This window comes from Phasianus colchicus, chromosome 10 (assembly GCF_987193195.1).
Source record: "Phasianus colchicus chromosome 10, bPhaCol1.hap1.1, whole genome shotgun sequence".
NCBI classification, from domain to species: Eukaryota; Metazoa; Chordata; class Aves; order Galliformes; family Phasianidae; genus Phasianus; species Phasianus colchicus.
Window position 1 is genome coordinate 3,293,210 of NC_143445.1, and position 18,982 is coordinate 3,312,191.

Below are 18,982 nucleotides of genomic sequence, written 5' to 3' on the forward strand. Positions count from 1 at the left end.
CGTAGGAGCTCCCCGCCGCTGAGGCCCCGCCCGCCCGCGGCCCCTCCCGCCCCCGACGCTGTTTGTTCTCGCACGTGCGGCTTCGTCACGTGACGCGGAAGGAGGACGTCCCCGGCGCGGAGCGGAAGTCGGCGTATCTATGGTTGCGAGGCGGGCAGAGCGCCCTCTCTTCTCTATGGTCGCTCCGCTGCCGCGGGGCCGACGGGAAGCTGGCGGACTATGTGCATTTTTCCCTCATTACCTCACAGGCGGGGAGGAGGCTGCCGGGAGCGCGGAGGACCTTCCTTCGGCCTCGCTCCAGTCCTCCAGCTCCCCTCGCTGCCGCCGGCCCCGGGAAGCGCGGCTCCCGGCGGGTCCTGCCCGCCCTCACGCCCGCCGGGCCCGCTTCTCCGGGGAGCCTCGCCCGGGCCCATGGCTCCATGAGGCGGCAGCCGGGGCAGGCGGCGGCGGCGGCGGGGCAGCAGCGGCGGCGGCGATTGGGCTGAGGAGGGGAGAGGCGGAGCGCGCCCGGCCCGGGACGGGGCAGGAGGTGGGCAGCCGCCGCCGCCGCCGCCGCGAGGGAGGGGAGGGCCGCCCGGCACCGGGGCCGCGTCCCACAGCGCCCCGCAGCGGCCGGGCCGGAGCCGGGAGCCCCGCAGGCCGGTGTCCGCCGCGCTGTGGGCCCGGCGAGGTCCGGCGGTCCGCCGGCGTGCGGCTCCGTGCCGCCCTCCGGGAGGGGTGAGCCGGGGGGCCGCCTCGGGCCGAGCCCGCTGCCGGGACAGGGCCGGTGCACAGCCAGGAGCGAGCGAGTGAGCGAGGGGCGGGCGCGGCGCTCTGCTTTGCCGTGTGCGGAGCGGCTGAGCCGCTCTGCCTCGGCTGCGGCGGCACAACTTTTCTTCTTCCTGTTGTCTTCGGTCCCCGAGGCAGAGCTCGGAGGAAGCGGGGTGGTTCCTTTAGGTCGCCGTGCCCTATGCGGGTTATCCGTGGAAAAGCTCAGCTTGAGGGTTTTTTTAGGCAGAGCGAGCGTCTGTCGCTCCGCGCGTCCCATTGCCGCCGTGCCGGGGAGCTGCCGGGTGCAGCTGGCGATGTGGCAGCAGCGCAGGAGGAAGGGAGCTGCCGGAGCAGGGGCTGCTGTGCGTCTGTGTGGGTTTGGGCTTTCCCCTGTAAGGGCTCTGGGTTCGCAAATGAGTTATTTGGAACAGCTGAGGGATGGGCGATGCGGTGCTTGAGGCAGCAGCCTGGTGCTCCGGGAGCTGGATGTGACTTCCAGGTCTTCGTGGTACTCTCTGCGACTTTGACGTCGGCGCTTTTAGCCCTGTTCGACAAATAGGGATCTGTTTTTCCCTCCCTTTGTGTGCCCGGATCTCACGGTGATGGCGGCATTACAGTCAATAAATTCCTCCATTGGACGCGTGGTCCTTGAGAATCTGCATATGCTTTCCTCCCTCTGTCCCATCGCTTCTCGTGCTGCCTGAGCGTTCTCTATCAGTTCTGCTTTTTCTATGCACGTATCTCCTTTCTGTACTTACCGCTTCCCCCCTCTCAGGCTGTGCTTATCTTCAGCTCTTCCTCTCTTGTGTGTCTTGACCTCGTCTGTCTGCTTCTGGGCACTGCTGATTTCATTAGTCCTAGAAAGCTAACGCAGGTGCTGGCTCCTGGGGTCTGGGCAGCAGTCTGTTCACAGAGCAGTTCAAAGCTCCTAGTTCTCCCTGTGCCCTGCTTGGGCTGCTCTGTAGCAAGGGCAGCAGCCCTGGGAGCCCAAACGCAGGGGTGCAGGCCAAAGGAGTTGTCACCCTTCTGCTGAGAAGGAGGAAGGGAGGTGCTGCCCTGGCTGTGAAGCAGTTTGCCCTTGGTGTAGCCATTATCTGGAGGGAACGGATGATCTGCAAGAGTATTGAATGAGATGTATAGTCCCAAGTCTCCTTTTTTTTTTTCCTGTTTTTTTTTTTTTTTCCTCCCTTTCAGTCTTCCCAGCTTCCCTCCATTTATGGGAAGGCTGGATCTGGTGGTGTGGTTATTTTTTGTTGAGGTGTTTGTTTTTGTGATGATCTGCCTATTTTCAAAGTGTTTGGCAAACTGCACCAGCAGCTCAGAAGCACAATTTTCTCTTGTGTCTTTTGATTTACGTGTAGAAGTACCCACTCTGCTTGCATGGACTGGTGTTCCCTCTGTGTTAGAGGCATGGGGCAAGTTGCATGTTGGAGGGATTTTCTTCTGTTTTTTGTTGGAAAAGCAAAGCTGAGAACTTTGATAAGCAAGGAAGCAGCTGTTGGTTTTCCACTGGAAACTGTTTTGTGTAGTTCTTATTTTATTTCCCTCTTCCTTTTCAGGGTTCTGCAAGTGCTTCAGGCAGCAAGTTTTGAAGCAGGATGGGAAAAAGACGCTGTGTTCCTCCCCTTGAGCCCAAGCTGGCAGCTGGCTGTTGTGGGGTAAAGAAGCCCAAGTTGTCCGGGAGTGGAACGCACAGTCATGGGAATCAGGCCACAACTGTACCAGGCTCCAGTTCAGGTCCTCTTCAGAACCACCAGCACACAGATGGGAATAATGGAAGGGAGAACGTATCTGACTTGACTTTGGGCCCAGGAAATTCCCCAATTACTCGAATGAATCCCACTTCAGGAGCTCTGAGCCCGCTTACTCGGCCCAATGGAACTGCCAATAGCACCAAGAACCTGGTGGTGACAGCGGAGATGTGCTGCTACTGCTTCGATGTACTCTACTGTCATCTCTATGGTTTCCCTCAGCCACGACTTCCTCGATTTACCAATGACCCCTAGTGAGTAAATTGTGTGTGGGAGGGAAGCGGAGAAAGCAGCACTCAGAGCTGTGATGGGATCAGGGTGCTGGGGTGGGTGGTGGGGAGAGGGAGAATTGGTGCGTGGGGAGGAAGGGGATGTTCTGCTCAGCCTACCAGGCACAGAAAGGATGCGCTGTAGCTATGTGAAAGAGTAAAGATATTCTTTTGAAATTGGTGGATCTGAGTGGAGCTCTGAAGCGTGGCGTTCACCTGAGAATAGGCCTTGTCTTACAGGCAAGCTGGGCAGGTATGTGAGGAGTTATGGTGCTTCTCTGGCTCGTGGTCTGGTGCACTGCATGAGACCATCCGTGCTTTTATCAAGGAGTGCAAACCCACCTCATGATAACACTGCTGCTGTTGGCTCTCCTCGCTGTAAGGCTTCTTGCTTTGCAAGTAATTAACCATGCCATGCCTTAATAAAATTCTACTAAAACAACTGAAGCTGAAATTAAACAGATGACAGAAAACAACAAAATAATGTAATTAATTTGAAGAGTGTTCTGCCTCGGATACCAGACACTGAGGATGAGGGAAGGGACTTTCTTCTGCTAGTACATTAGGAAAAGAGGGAAGTAAGCAGTTGAAGCAAGTTTCTGGCTGATCCCAAAACAGCAGCTGAGCTAGAAAGAATTGGACAAGGACACACACAAGGGTGTGTTCTGTTACCCAAGCTAATGGATTTAGTAAGGAGGGGAATCAAACATTTTCAAGTTGTGGAACTGAAATCTGACAATTATTGAGATGGTGCTGGCTGGACAGTATGGGGAGAAATTGGGAGTGCTATCATCACTTTCAAGGATGATAGCAAGGTTAAGAAGAAAGGAGATGGGTATGAGAAGAAACAAGGAGCAGGATTTCTGAAAGTTAGCTGGCATTTCACTTTGGTGAGATTTACCTAATGTTTATCTGAAGGTTGAATGTGTGGGTGTGGAAATGTTAATGTCATTAAAATGTTTGGATGAAGAATTATGTGGAAAACATCAATGACAAATAGAACTTCTGATGCCCCTCAAGGGGCCACCTCCAGAACAACAGATCAAATAGGAAGGTGTTGCCACCTTAATTTAAATTAATGAATTTTAAACTTGATGTAAAGGAACAACGGCTTAAAGAGGTCAAGGACTTTTCCTTGCAGTGAACATCTCCCCACCTTACTGGCTGTCACTGTGGATGTAGGTTGTATCCATGCAGTTATTATCCCAGCAGGATTATAGGTACATGCTCTGAATGCTACTGCAGGCTAAGCTGTTTAATGTTGTAAGAACAAGTGAATGGAGACAGACTCTGGATTGGAGTACAGAATAGCTCCAGGGCATCCCCAGACTGAAATCTTTCTGCTGATGTTTCTCATACCTGAACTAATTGTTGTTTTCTAAAAGGAGCATATTTGTTTATTTTGTTCCTTGAAATGCAAAGATGGTGGCATTCTGTTCCGTAATCAGTAAGAGATTATTTTTATATGCCTTCATTATTTTGGCATTAGATTGCTTTTCTGTTGATGAGTTTCACAAGGGGCCTTGTTTCGGAAGTGTTGGCTGTTTGAATTGTGAGCCCCCATTTGGGAAGTTAAAATTCATTGCGCGTTCCAGTGCTGATAATTTTGAAGGCCTTTAAATCATCACTCCGAAGCAAAACCAAAAATATATACAGCAGAAGTCCCTCAGGAGAGACGAGAAGGAGAATGTTGATGGAAGGAACAGAGAGCTGCCCGGGTTTCTCCTGAGCTGTTTTTCAGACAGCAGACCTATCGGAGCTGAACCCCAAAGGCAGTGGTTGTGATGGTTGGGATCCTGAATAAGGAGTGTGATGTCATAACTGAAAATGTTATGGTTTGAAATCAGCTGTAAATGCTGGTTATCCAGGAGAGGGTACACACGTAGGTGGTTGTGGTGGTGCTGATGGTTACCTGTGGGGCACAGCATCTTGTACACGCACTAACAGTGACATTTGCAGATGGGTGTAGAAAAGGTGGCTTGCAAGAATCAGTCAGCTCTGCATTAACTTGGCAAATGAAGAAAATATTACCTTTGTTATCAACTTACTGAGAAAATGATGATTTTGAAATAGTTAATTGGTTACTTCTTTGACTTCAGAACTTTTGTTTGGTTTTCAGAACAAAACTGGCCTGTTCTGAAGTTCTATACCATGCAAGTTCCTAGTTGCCGTGCAAGAAAAATAACATACATGCATTGTGACGTCTCTACTACAACAGTTCTTTCTGTAATGGGAGCTCCATACTGCTTCCAACAACCCACATTTTGCTACTTTTAACTCCCAATGTAGCTGTCTGCTCCTGGAGCTGCCCTGCACTCAGCACAGCCTGCTCAGAGCACAGTGCCTGGATAGGGGGCTGTGGCCAGAGGGAAGTGGCTGCCCTGATCTCATCAGGGTATGGCTGCAAAGGATCAGAACGTGCTCTTGGGTGAATGTGGGCAAAAGATTATTGAGATTTCTCTTAAGATGGAAAGGAAATGCACTTTTCTGGAATGGGCTATAGAACAATTCTTGTCATCAGTGTCTGTAATTTGCTAAAAGCATTTATTCCTCACATTAAGAATCAACATCTTTTATATGTTGAAAAACTAAAACAGTGCAATTTTATCAACTTGTTTGAAATGATGCACATTGTTTATGCCTCGGTTGTTATGACCACAGTCAAAACCTGTTAAAAATGAGATTTTTAAAAAATATGATGGCCTTCTGGATGTAATTATCTTGTCCTTCTTGTAATATCTCTTCTATTATGGATGTAGAAAGCCGTGTCACAGCTCAGTGGAAACTTTTTTAAAGTGGAAAGAGGTGAATTGGAAATGTGAACCTGTGATGTGAATCCAAGAAGAGAAGGAATTTACATTTGTATTCTGTCAGCAGTGCTTTTCATCTTCTCCCTTCCTTTTCTTCTGTTTGGGCAAAGTAATTGTTCCAAAAGTTTAATTAGATTAAGCTAAATTCTCACTGAGCTTGAGACAATAATGCATCTCAGAAATCTCCTCTGTAAGCTCTCTGCCTTATTATTTTTTTTTTTTAACTGTAAGCTTTCTAATGTATTTCCTTAGCTCTGTGTCTGTTTTCTGTTTCAACATATGGTTGGATGAAAATAGAGAGGATATCCTGAAAGTACCTTGAAGTGTCGTTGGAAAATGAGAGCAGCAAACTTCCCTGCCTCGATCATAGAGCCACAAGGTGGCTGGTGGTTGCTGAAGAATGTTTCCATTTCCTTTGTGGGCAAAGTACTTCACAATTACCACCTAAAGCCTGTTTGCTCTTTAGGGTGGCATTTCTGCTGTTGGTTGCAGCTGGTAACTAGATCCTGAATGCTGGGTCTATGCTGTGATCTGGTCTTGTGGTTCTATTGTTGCTCCAGGTAACAGCACTGGATGTTGCTTTGTCACTGCAAGTCATAAGACATTCTGATTTTTAAGACGTTAGAAGCTGTTGCCTGTGTTTGAGAAATCATCCCCTCTCCGTGCTGATTTTGCTATCCAAATAGAATCCCTCCATGTTTTTTGTGTCATTTACTGCAAAAATGCATTGCTTCAAGAATTTGAGGAAATGTATTGTGTCTGCTTTGATGTAGAATCAATCCTGCCTTCAGGAGTTTTACCTGAGTTTTAGAACTCTTGGTAATATCTATTTGATTTCAGAAAAAGCTTTTCTTAACACTGTGTGTTTTCCTATTGTATCGTCACGAAGTCCAATAGAAATCCACACATTTGGTATCACTGTTAACCAACTATCTCCTTTATGTTTGGGTTGGTTTGAATTCTGAGTGACCACTTCTTGCATCTGATATTCTGTAATCTGAACAAGTAAGCTCAGTTACCCTGTTTTTACCATTAGATCAGCATCATCAGTTGCCTTGCACGATTTTCCAGCTGTTTCGACATTTTTGTAGAGCTCCAGCCACCATTATCCTTTCTTTCCTGTTTCTCTCTCCAGCTGTCTGCAATTTCACTCCCTTCTGTACAAGTGAACTTTTTGCCCCTGGTATTCACTGTCTTCTTTATCTGTTTATGTCTTTGCAAAGCTCTTTTGAATATTGTTGCTAAAAATTTCGTGTTTTCTGAGGGTTTTATTGTGGCTGTTGGCTTAATAGATTGCAATGAGCCTGCTGACTTTGAGAATCTACTGTTATGCCTGTAAATCTGTGAGTAGATGAGGAAAATGCATTTTGGGATTGGAACAATACAGTGGTTTTATACTTCTCTTTCAAACCTGAATTATTGATGGTTTGTAGAATGCAAACCATTCACGGTCTTTCATTTTCAAAGGTGCTACAAATGAGTAATCTAATTTTCATCTCCTGTATGAGTTTTGGTTGTCCTATAGGCTACCAGATGCTGGTAAGTGAGGCCGTTACTCATAGAGCTTAATGAGTGGGGTCAAATCTTACTCATCAGAAAATTGTGTGGTCTAGAAAGGAAGGTGTTGGTGGAGATAAGGAAGAGTGCTGGAAAGGAGTGGGGAGAAATGCATTTTGCATTTGGAAATGTCTTTTTCATTTATATTGCTAGACGGAAGGTTGAGAAGGCATGCCTGATAGGATTTATTACAGAGAGGATGAGAAAGGAAGCGCATGCATACATGCTCTTCTGTACTTGTTGTCTCCCTTGAAAGGTCTGTCTCTAGAGAGTGAAGTATTTCTTGTTTCTTGCCTTTTCAGTCCACTCTTTGTGACGTGGAAGACGGGGCGAGACAAGCGGCTTCGTGGCTGTATCGGGACCTTTTCAGCCATGAACCTTCACTCAGGACTCAGGGAATACACATTAACCAGGTAACTATGTTGAAAACCTGAAAATAGTTTAATTTGCTGAGGATCTATGAGGATTCAACGTTAAGTCATTTTATTGGGTTAACATAGTTAATTTTAATACGCTTCATGGCAAATTCAACATGAGAATTGTGTGATATTTAGGGGGAGGTAATGTATCAGGATGTAGGGGAACAGATTTGCACCAGGTGAATTTTGGTCAACATTTTAAAGCTAATGTTGAATCTGTCTTATATAGTAAGAGTTCTGATGTCTCATGTACCCCTGGCTTCTCTCCACTTGCAGTAAGTGGAAGACAGCATCAGGAGGCTTGTAACTAGTGTTATGAATAGGTGCAAATCACTTTATCTGCAGTGGCAAATAAAAAAAAAAAAAAAAAAAAAAAGTATTTCTACAAGGGCATAACTGAGCATCTGATGGTTTCACTGAGTGTTCAGATTAGGCAATATATCTTCTCTTCCCTTAGTGCACTTAAGGACAGCCGATTTCCACCCCTGACCCGCGAGGAGCTGCCCAAACTCTTCTGCTCTGTCTCCCTCCTCACTAACTTTGAGGATGCCAGTGACTACTTGGACTGGGAGGTGAGAACAGGTGCATTTGGAACTCTGCATCACTCGTTCCGTTCGGGTTCGGGTTAGTACATAGTGATGTGTCTCCTTCGTTACAAGGGTGTATGGGGAACCAAACTGGGGATAGAAATGTGGGGCTGGGAAACTAGAAGGGAGAAGGATGATGGGCTGATAGCATGATATTGGTTGGGAGGGGATCTGAATGGCAGTACAAATGGCAAAGAAAGTATTTTACGGATTTGGTCCAATAGGAAGTAGGTTTAGGTGTGTGCATATATATATGCGTGTGTGTAAAAGCCTGGGAAGTGCTTTGATGCTGTAAACAGAAATCAGGAATAAAAGATAGTTAAAACCTAACATATAAGAAATGTTTAGGGCATTTTACATAGAAGTATGTGTAGCTCAAGGAATGTTAAATAGACTTTGTGGTTGGGCTAGCTTAGATATGATTCTTTGTTAGATTCTTGTCTTGCTGGACCAGTGTGGGAGACAGCAAACCGTCAGACTTCTAAGAAGACTTTCTTTTGGAGAGGTGGCAGGGAGGCCAGTGGTAGGGAAATGCACAGTGTTGCATGAATGATAAATCAATCATTAACTTAGTGGTAGCAAACACCTCTTATTTGGCTATTCATTTCCATCTATAGGTTGGGATCCATGGGATCAGAATAGAGTTCATCAATGAGAAAGGTGTCAAACGCACAGCCACGTATTTACCTGAGGTTGCTAAGGAACAAGGTGGGTTTGAGATGACAGCTAAACATGTCAGTATGCTGTGTCACAGAATTGGGTAACATAAATCTGTGGATTTTGGGTTTGGATTGCAATGCTCTCCTCATAGTGGTGCCTTGGATCCACCAGACTTAATCTGGATAACTGACACCTGATACAGCTGCTGTTGGGTTTTCATCTGGCCTTTCTCTCATCCCACATCTGTGCGCAGTTTTATCTTAGTGTAAAAAAAAATGTTTTAGGGCTTAAGAAATAGAGGATCTCAAAATATGGAACTTCCAGCTTCATTTAGCATTGCATCTTTCCTCTTCTATGTTTCTTCCACCAACTAGGATAACTGCAGACTGCACAGTACCAACAGGAGAGTTCCTTTCCTCCTCATTGTTGCTAAAGTAGCATCCTCCAGATGAGGGCAGGAAACAGGGCCCCTCTGGAGCACACTTCCCACTCAAATATAGTAGTGGTCACCATGGTAACTGCTCAAAATATTGCCTCCTTTCCTCCACCTAGCAGAGTGGAGTGGTCGCATCCTCCTGGCTCTGGGGCAAAAGACTAAGGTAGGAATTTTAACTCTGATCTCTCACATAGCAGTGCACTGTGCTATCACTAGAGCATCAGGCTGATCCCAATTTGTCTGTGTAAAGCTAAGTATTACCTTACTTTAAGTCTTAAGAGCTAAAACTGAGTGGCACGTGATAAAACAGTCTGGCGTCTCTGCAACAGAGGCAAGGCACGGACCTTTGTAAGAAGAGAGGTCATATGGAAAAAATGGGATTACTGCTTTTATAGACCACTGCAGTTCAAATAAGAGTTAAAAGGGGTTGGCATGTGCAGGTAATGTGCATGCGTAAGATCGTGTATGCCCAGTTTGGCACTGGCATTTCTCAAGTTCAGAATTTCCTGTTTAGTTGTTTGCTTCTCTAGTGGCCTTTTAATGCATCTCCTCTTTTCTTCAGACATCATTTTTATGTTGAAAAAATATCCCCTGTTTTTCTTTTTCATTAGACTGGGATCAGATCCAGACCATAGACTCCTTACTCAGGAAAGGTGGCTTTAAGGCTCCAATTACCAATGACTTTAGGAAAACGATTAAACTCACCAGGTAAGGTGATGTATTTGTTGCCTTTAAGTTTTATTTTATGGTGTTTTGTGGATGATTCAATTTATTTGTGCCAGGTGTATGTCTTCAGGCTTCTATCAGGTGATAGGTAGAGGCTGAAAGACAAAATCACCAATTCTATGTGTTAGGCAGATAATGTAAAGGAATGAAGTGTAACGTCTTCAGTCTGTGCAGGATTGAGGTTAGAATTTTGAGAAAGCTCTCACTACTTTTTAATGCAGTCATGAGATCAAAAGAAGCAGAACGCTGCAAGTTTATTAAAAGGTTGATTCTTCTGTATTTTTACAATAGACTTCCTTTTTTCAACATGCTGATCAGTGGAGGGTGTAGCTGTTTGGAGGTGATAGCTGTCTTCCAGCCAAACCATGCTCACATCTGCCTGATTTTTAGAGTTTGCTTGTTTTTCTACACTCCCAGCTGTTGTTTTCAACTCCCCTTGTTAATAAAAATTCGGACATTCAGGTTTTGTGTAGAAACACAGTAATTTGTCTGATTGTTCCCCACCTCTGGAGAAAAGAGGTGGGTAGGTTTCAGGCTCTTTTTGTTTTGTCTTTTAATGAGAGGATAGGATGAAATTTTTCATTAGGAGGTGGTGTAGGCAGTAGGAGGTGTATCCAGGAGGAAGCGACTCAGTGTAATTCACAGCTGCTTTGAAGTTCTTTCATGCAGTGTGCTTAAAGTGCCTCTGGTCTCTCAGAAGGGACTTCACGTTTTGTGAATTCTGACTGTACAACATGGACTGAGTGACATGTACCCTATAGTACATCTCCTTTTACCCAACTCTGCTTTCACTACCTTTTCAAGTATGAACATCAGCCAATAAGCTAATAATACTTGAATACTGCTAGTTTAGTCTCTGAAACTTTGAGGCTTCGCTTCCAGCAAATTTTTCATGCCCCCATTTTTTTTTTCTCTGCAGGAAGTAGATAAAGAATACAAGTTGATCATTTGTTTCCTGTATGCCACTTCAGGAGTCCTCTTTGTTATGATTATCTTGAACAGGGCTCAACTTTTGGCACACTAAAGCTAAATAAAGCTTGTAAAGTTTATCCAGGCTATTGCATAAGGAGATGGAAAACAAAGTAGCTGTTGAAGCTAGGGGCTGTCTCCTCATTGTTGGGGATGATCCAAAAGGTGACGTGGGATGAACGTATTTAATCCAGTCCACATGGCATGATCTCTTTCTGTTTTTTATTCTGATGCTGTTTCCACAGGTACCGCAGTGAGAAGGTGACAATCAGTTATGCGGAATACATGGCCTCTCGTCAGCATTGTTTCCAGAATGGCACTCTTCATGCCCCTCCCCTCTACAATCATTACTCCTGACACACGGCTGCATGACCAGTCCCACCCCCCAGTTGCTGCCAATGGCTACGACATCATCGGGGCAGACGCCTCTTCTTCCTGGTCCAGTTACTTCTATTACTGCACCATTTTATGATGCTAGCTTCCGTTGCCAAGTCTGCCTTCCAGCTGACCTGGGGGGAGGATGAGAGCGTGACAGAACTTCAGGGGCCCAAGCCTTATCTCAGCCTTCCCTCCAAATGGGGATTTAGTTGGATTGGAGCTCCATGCCTACGAACTGTCGTGAGGTGCAGAAGACCTCTAGGAGTGAAAGTGCCACTTCAGAGCGATCTGTTTGCGTGTGTTACCGACACTCTGGAAGCTTGAGTTGTTCGTTGTGGAAGCCCCCCAGATCAAGTAGGAGCATTCCCCTGGCAGCCTGGGCAACGGAGTCCAATAAAACATTTTTTAGGTTCTTTTTAATTTTTTTTAACCTCTGGTATCTGTTGTGTACCAAGAGCTGATTGCTGTCCCCACGCATCACAGGTGGACGTTACAATACAGAGAGGGTTGAACAGCTGGATAGCACCCCATCCTCACAGACAGAAAGCATTTAAAGATGTGAAAATCTTTTGGGTGGTATTGCGGATGAATCTGTTATTTAAGTAAGCCCTAGAAGGCTCTAATTCTCAGATCCCGCTGTAGATGGATTCCCTAGAACTCCTTTTGGTTTACAGTTCGCTGGGTTTTTAGGTGGTTGGTGCTTTGTAATGTAGCCTGCTATGAAATAGAATGCAGTTTTGCCTGTAGGAGTGCAAATTGTCATGCTGTGTACATGAAGGACAAGGTAATCTGAGTGTACCCTGGACAGTCTTTGCTGTTTTGTGTCAAGAATTTTTAAGAGAGCCTGACTGGGGGTGGGGAGGGGTTGGCAGGGAATAGACTGCAGTCATACAAGGGAGACAAGTGACTGAAATTTCTTTAGAAAACTGTCTTGGGGACCTTCCTTTTCATAGGACAGCCACTTTCTCCAGTGTGACTATCGATCTTGAGATTTGTCAGTATTCTGGTCTATGGGGGCCTGTTGTATGAAGCTGTGTAGTTTCGCTGGTCATATATTGTACAGCTCTTTCGTTACCACATCAAGGCAATGAGTGGGGAAACCCGTATTACCTAAACTGTATGACTTGCGTGCACTCTGTATTTCTTCTCCTGTCATTGATTGCAAGTAATACTCTGTTCTAAGAGGAAGATGTGTTCTCCAGTTGACTGGCAGCATTGTTAAGGGACACCCTGTCAATGAGGTTACTGGAATTCCAACAATTCGGAAACATTTCAGGAGGGTCAGCAATGATCAGGAAAGAAAATACAAGTGTATAGCAGAGTGGTGGCTATTTGGTCACACGTAGCTTAAGAGTTTGCTTGTGTGCGGTAATAATGGCTTTTAAAATTGGCTGCTGTTCTGAGCCTGAAATTCTCCCCTGGCGAGGCAGGGAATACGGCTGGTAGGAAGCTCAGGACTGCGTGCTGCTGCTCTTTCTGGTCCTAAAGAAGAAAACAGGCCTGTGTGGTTCTGCTTCACGGTGGTGTCCTGTCCTCCTGCTGCCGGAGGAGAGAGACGTGAGGGAAAGGAGGGAGCCCTGTTCTGGATAACTGTGCAATATTGACCCAGCTTTCCTCCTGTACTGGGTCATTCTTATAAATTGCCGCTTTTCCCTTGTGATGCTGTTGAAGAGCAATTGAAGATGAAGGGATTGTTTTGCCATTTCCTGCTGCTGAGAATAAATCGGTCTTGTTACAAACTCGAGGAGTTTGTAATTACTCTCCCAGGTGCCCTGGAGTAATGAGGGAGGATGGGGTCAGCTCTGGACAATACCATTCACCGTTCAGCTGTCAAACAGTATGATACATAGGGCTACACTCATTACTGTTCAAGTGTTCTATGTTAGAATTTAATTTCATAAAGGTTTAAAAAGAGCAAAAAAAATGGTGCTAAAACTTCACCCCTGAGCACGCTCAGTGAGACTGGTCATGCAGGCATACAGTGCCAGGCTTCTCAACTCTTCTTTCTTTTTCAAGCATTTGCCCTGTTCTGCGTCTTCACCAGTGTACAGTGTTTTCCTGATTTCATTTTATTGGAATAGGGGATGACGAAGGGGTGGAGTGGGGAAGGTTAGCTGTCCTTTTTAAAGAACAGAATTTTTGGATTGAGTGACATGGTTGAATAAGCTTGAAGTGGGCTAAGTGGTTTGGCACTGGGGAAGCCTTATCCTCTCCCACTTCCATTTCCCTGTTCAGTCTGGATTGAAAAAACAGCAACAAAAAAGCCTCTAAATACGTACTGTGTTCTTGTCTTGCTGCAGTGAGAAGCTAGCAAATCAGAACCACTGATCTGCTGTGTTAGAAACAGGCCCTCTCAGCTTTAGTCCCATAAGGGTCCAGCTATGAAATCAGTTGAAAAGTGTGTCGATTTAGTGAAATTAGCTCAGAAAAATGTATGACAAAGACAGGTGGTCTCAGGAAATAATCCCATTTCTAGATCATTACGTGGCAGCTATGCATAAGGATGAAAGGAGAGAACTAGAAACAAAATGCACTTTGATTTGCCTCCAGATGGAGGTAACAAAAATCAGTGATTTAGTAATTTTTCTGTGGTTACTTTTTGGGGACAGCAGTTTAGAACTACTCCCTCTAAAGCAATTGTCACCTGGTTTGATCTGGATTTAACTCATCCTTAGAAGCAAGTGCCTTTTGGTCTAGAAGGGCTTATTCTCATGACAACCACAGCTGAGAAATAATCTCACTGCAAGTATGAATTGTCTTTGTTTTACAGCAAATACAGGAGAATGTCTTTGATCACTGGAGTCTGTCAGTGTTGGAATGTTTCCGCTGTGAGGTTCTTAAACTATTTCTTTTCATGTTTAATAGTCAATCTCAACTGAGATCACTTCAGTCTGGGAAGGTTTTATGGTCAAAATATCACATATCTACAATTTATAAGAAATAAAAACAAATTCTGTAAGAAATCTAAGAGATCGTTTTAACCTTTGCACAGGATAATTTGTTTTCATAGTACATTAACCTACATCTGCAATCTTCACTGACTATTAGTGCTGTTTTCTGTTTGTATTCTGGAAACTACATGTCATTTTGTTTTGAGTTATTTTGGGGTTAATTTATTTCCTTAAAGCAGGAGACCTCTTTTGACCTTCAGTGCAGATGTCAGACCAATTCTTTGTATTACACTTGGTTGCCTCCTACCTATATAATAACTTCTGAGTGTAAATAATTGAACTCTATCCTCTAATGAAGTATTGTAGAGAATAAATCATAATGGGAAAAAAAAAAGTTTGTCTTGTCCTCTTTATACAGTTTCTTACAGCATTTATGGGACGTGATAAAATCTTTCTCATCTACAAAGCACTGTATGTATAAATACCAAGCCTATTACATGTTCAGAACCAAGGGAGTTGCCAAACTGCTATCATTTCTGTCTGGAAACATAAAGACAGGCTTGCTAGGAGAAATGAGGAGAAATGGTAGGAAAATTAAACATAAGTACTAAAATTATTCTACTAATAGCGATACAGCAAAGAGTCTGCATTCCAAAATAACATGGACTTGATGATAACTCCATTAGTTGTCCTGACGGTGGAACATATTGCCCAGGGATGTTGAATTCTGTAGCACACTAAAAATCATGGATTACAGTACCCTAAATGCTCTTTGGTTTTGGTCTTTTAAAATGAGTTAAAGAAAAAAGAGATGATATGTACTTTACAGGTCCTCAAGTGATCTTAAATATATACAAACTTTATTTTGGGAAAAAGGAAAGTGTTTTTCTAGATTCTTAGCAAATATTGAAATGATTGCTTTGGCACAGGGATCGATTGTGTACAAACAAAGACATCTTTTGGCTTACCTCTGGTTTAAATATTTTTCTGTACGTTTACAGGCTACCACTGCTGACTGATGTATGGCAGATGTGTAGTTGAAGGTCCTGTGTTTCACACTGGTGGTTCTCAGGAGCTGCAGCTCTGGTATCAGGGAGGAATGAGTATAAGAGGAAAAAAGAAATCAATAAACTATATACCTGAAAGATGGAGAGCAGTTCTGAGTTGAATATGCCCAGAAGCTTGCAAGCTTTATGGCAACTCCAAAGTATGCACTTTAGTAATTACGTTTCCTTGGAAAATTTAAGATAATGAAAGAATTTATTTTTTTAAGTCCCTTATACTCTGTGAGGAGTGAGTTAAGGAGTCTGTAGCTACAATGAACTACAGGTGATTTGTACGTCCTGATGTCAAGCACAAAGCCAGCAACTGCTACTGTTATGTGCCCTGATAAGCTATCGGTTGTACTTTCTCAGCTGCTTTTTTTAACTAGAGTACACTGATCTATTTTTGAATCATTTTATGGCATATATGTTTTTTCCTTACTTAATTTTTCTTTTGGTTTCACACTGAAGCAGTCAGGCACAAAATCTTTGGCCGGTGTCTTCCATCAGAGATTCTTGTCTGCACGTTGCTTCCATGGCTGTAGGAACCCTCAGTGGAGGTGAGCTCAGGCAGAAGGAAGTGCTGAAATAGTTCCATCTGAGCTCAGCATTGGAATACCAGGATTGTTCTCCAAAAAGCGCTTCCTTCTGGTTTTATTTCTGCTTAAAAAAAAAAAAAAAGAGACAATTAATGAGTCATTTAAATAAAAACTCTAAAAACAAATGACAGAATGCCTGGGAGAAATCTCGACAAGATATTTCAACTGAATAACACTTGAGCCTTTTTATTCCTAGCAGAAAATACAAATTTATTTTTGAAGCAAGTTTATGTGAAGAAGTATCTAATTATGATTGAGAAATGCTGTGTCCCAAAGACAGCAATTAAAGCCAGAACATGTTACTAAATATCATTCATATGCACACTGACCCATACGTGGTGAGTATTGCTCTCAAACTGAATTACATACAGCACAACCAGTTCAGAGCATGCTGAGATATCATATATGTATTTTAAAAAATCAACCTTGTGTCAAAGCCAGTTTCACATCCACATGGTTATCATTTGGGGTATGAATATAATTTTGTGTTGCTCTTATGTTCATTCACTGTATTTTTGTTATCCGATTTTAAAAGGAATCGATAAATGAAAGTGAGATTATATGAAAACTTTGGATATTTATACTTCAAGAACACATTAAAAAAACATGTAAATCTTGTGCAATAATGGCTATTTTGACACCAATTTTTCTAAGCATGGGATTTTGCTCATGGATTTTGATGTCGCATGCTAGAAATGTTGCTGACAATGAGAAGAGATTAAGGTTTCAGTGTTCTGATCTTATTACCTCCAGTCAAAACCTGCTTTCTAAAAAAAAAGTCAGTCACTGACATGCACACTGGGTAAATAATTACTGCTTCAAAGCTTTAGAGCTGCTAGGAAGAAAAGGCCTGTTGTGCTGGTGAGTTGGAAGGAAAGACATTACAAAATACATCGACACTGATAATGGAACGTATTTGTTATTAGATGTCCCTGTAATTTACTACACAGATGTTTAGTTAAAGGTGTTTTTTTTTGTTGTTGTTGTTTTGCTTTGTGTGTGTGAATAGCTGTGTTCATGCAGGCACTTGTTAGTGGGAATGTTTTCAAACTGAGGGAAGGAAGAAATTGCTGTAGTGGGTCTATCTAACAAACCACCAATGTCCCAAACCCTGCAATGGTCAATACTTTCTGCCCTAGACTATGCAACGATAGGCTCATGTCTAAAACCTGAGACCAAAACCAAACAGCAGTGACAGTGAGCCATTACCCACCACCGCAGCTTCCTTGGCTGTACCTTCACACTCTTGCAGGCATGTGGCTTTTTCTGAATTCAGTTTTCATGTACTTAAGTAGGAGAGATCACTGGGGGACAACAAAAGTTAAATTTGTAACTGAGACTGCAAGCTGAGACTGTTTGAAGATCATGATGTTCTGAGCAGAGAGTTACGCGAGAAGCCATTGGGATGCCAAATGATTTTAAAAGGCTTCTCTCATCAATCTGGCATGGATTTCCTTGTTTTCTTGTAAACATAATTGAAATAGCCTCATTTACTACGTGTTCTGAGATATTTCCCCGCTATCTTCCTGAATGTCTTTGTGTTTGTACCATTTAACTAATTAGCTTTCAGTTAGCTTCTCTCCAATGCTCATACAGAGTTAACAAACATTAAGGAGCTAAGATCTGATCCTGGAGCTCCTGGTTGAGCTCACATTGGCTGTGCCCCTCCCCCAGAGCACAGGAAGCACTGCAGCTGGCACAGATGTGAGTTCAAGAGAGCAGGAGTGGCCTCACAGTAAATCCTCCAGCCATCTATTTCTGCATTTCTTTAAGGGCGCAGGATGACATTGTACAGTCTGCTAAGATGATTAGTGTAAGTCTTAAGGTGGTTGGGCACTTCATGTGCATTCTCCAGGGAAAGTACTACTGCATACATTACTTTGCTGGCCTACCTCCAACAGTGTCAGGAGGAACTCAGCCATTTCCACCCTGCCTGAAGTTTTTAGGGGTCTACAGACTACTTCTGGGTAGCCCAAAGAAGGCAAATTTCCTTTGAGAGCATGCTGCTATTGCTATCCATGCTCCTTCCCACCAAACCTCCATGTATTTACCATGGTGAGACAGATGTAATGCTGGTGTGGGTAGTTTCCTGGAGACATCGTTTGCCACCTTCATTCTGAGGCAACAAAACGGAGGTGCACAGAGTCCACAGCACACGTTTCTGTGCAGCCAGGCAGGTGGAGAATCACAGAATCATAGAATCACAAGGTTGGAAGCGACCTGCAAAATCATCTAGTCCAACCATCCTCCCATCACCACTGCTACCACAAGCACTAAACCATATCTGGTAGCTCCTCATCCAGACGCCTCTTGAACACTGCTAGGGACGGCGACTCCACCACCTCCCTGGGCAGCCATTGCAGTGCCTGACCACTCTCTGAGAGAAGTAGTTCTTCCTTAAGTCTAACCTAAACCTCCTCTGGTACAACTTGTGGCCATTTCCTTGGGTCCTGTTTGTTGCCAGGGAGAAGAGGCCAAACCCCTCCTCACCACAGCCTCCCTTCAGGAAGTTGTAGAGTGCAATGAGGTCTCCCCCGAGCCTCCTCTTCTCCAGACTGAACAATCCCAGCTCCCTCAGCCGCTCCTCATAAGACTTGTGCTCCAGACCCCTCACCAGTTTCATTGCCCTTCTCTGGACACGCTCCAGGGCCTCAATGTCTTTCTTGTAGTGAGGGGCCCAAAACTGAACACAGTATTGAAGGTGTGGCCTCAGCATAGCTGAGTACAGAGGGATGATTACCTGCTGGCCACACTATTTCTAACGCAGGCCAGGATGCCGTCGGCCCTCTTGGCCACCTGGGAGGTGCACCTGCAGCTCCCGCTTACTGCCTGTGTGACTGTGTGAGCACAGCGACTCTTCCCCTGCCTTTGTCTGTGTGAAAGAGCAGCGCGCTTTCCCTCAGCGGTCCCCCTGGAGGTAGCAGACGCTCTCTTGGATCGGGGTTCATCGGTGTGCGTGTTTGTAAGACTTAGGCCTAAAAGCTCTCGTTCTCCCACAACCGGCAGCCCTCCCACTCACGCTCCCACACACGCAGCGTTCCCGCTCGCCCGCTCCTATCAGCGCAGCTCCCCCTGGCGGGCGCCGGGTCTCAATGCGCCGCACTTCCGGACGCCGTGCCTTCCGCTTCCGGGCGCCG

At 44.7% G+C, this 18,982-nt stretch overlaps 1 protein-coding gene and 1 long non-coding RNA gene across 5 annotated transcripts; one reads left to right on the plus strand and one right to left on the minus strand.

The window, feature by feature from the left end:
* Positions 1–215: 215 nt before the first annotated feature.
* On the plus strand, positions 216–14,607 carry AMMECR1L (AMMECR1 like). 3 transcript variants are annotated; one of them, XM_031605005.2, is made up of 7 exons: positions 216–529; positions 2,310–2,755; positions 7,440–7,550; positions 8,014–8,128; positions 8,761–8,851; positions 9,851–9,947; positions 11,180–14,607. In XM_031605005.2, exons 2-7 carry the CDS (start codon positions 2,349–2,351, stop codon positions 11,289–11,291), a joined length of 933 nt encoding a protein of 310 aa, XP_031460865.1. In that variant the 5' UTR covers positions 216–529; positions 2,310–2,348; the 3' UTR covers positions 11,292–14,607. The 3 variants fall into 3 exon arrangements, with proteins under 3 accessions (XP_031460865.1, XP_090003106.1, XP_090003107.1); XM_090146980.1 differs by lacking the exon at positions 216–529 and adding an exon at positions 647–788; XM_090146981.1 differs by lacking the exon at positions 216–529 and adding an exon at positions 699–717.
* Positions 9,973–18,931, minus strand: LOC149916523 (uncharacterized). 2 transcript variants are annotated; one of them, XR_016469535.1, is made up of 4 exons: positions 17,897–18,931; positions 15,689–15,906; positions 15,172–15,286; positions 9,973–10,060 (listed from the first exon to the last, which is right to left on the minus strand). It is a non-coding gene; the product is annotated as an uncharacterized LOC149916523 (long non-coding RNA). The 2 variants fall into 2 exon arrangements; XR_016469534.1 differs by lacking the exon at positions 9,973–10,060 and having other exon boundaries at positions 14,871–15,286.
* Between the last annotated feature and the right edge of the window lie 51 nt (positions 18,932–18,982).

What these genes read in the sequence shown, in the direction of transcription:
- AMMECR1L (XM_031605005.2), top strand. Translation starts at nt 2,349, where the DNA reads ATGGGAAAAAGACGCTGTGTTCCTCCCCTTGAGCCCAAGCTGGCAGCT. An exon ending in CGATTTACCAATGACCCCTA is followed by an intron (nt 2,756 to 7,439) that starts GTGAGTAAATTG and finishes TTGCCTTTTCAG; the next exon opens with TCCACTCTTTGTGACGTGGA. An exon ending in GTGACTACTTGGACTGGGAG is followed by an intron (nt 8,129 to 8,760) that starts GTGAGAACAGGT and finishes TTCCATCTATAG; the next exon opens with GTTGGGATCCATGGGATCAG.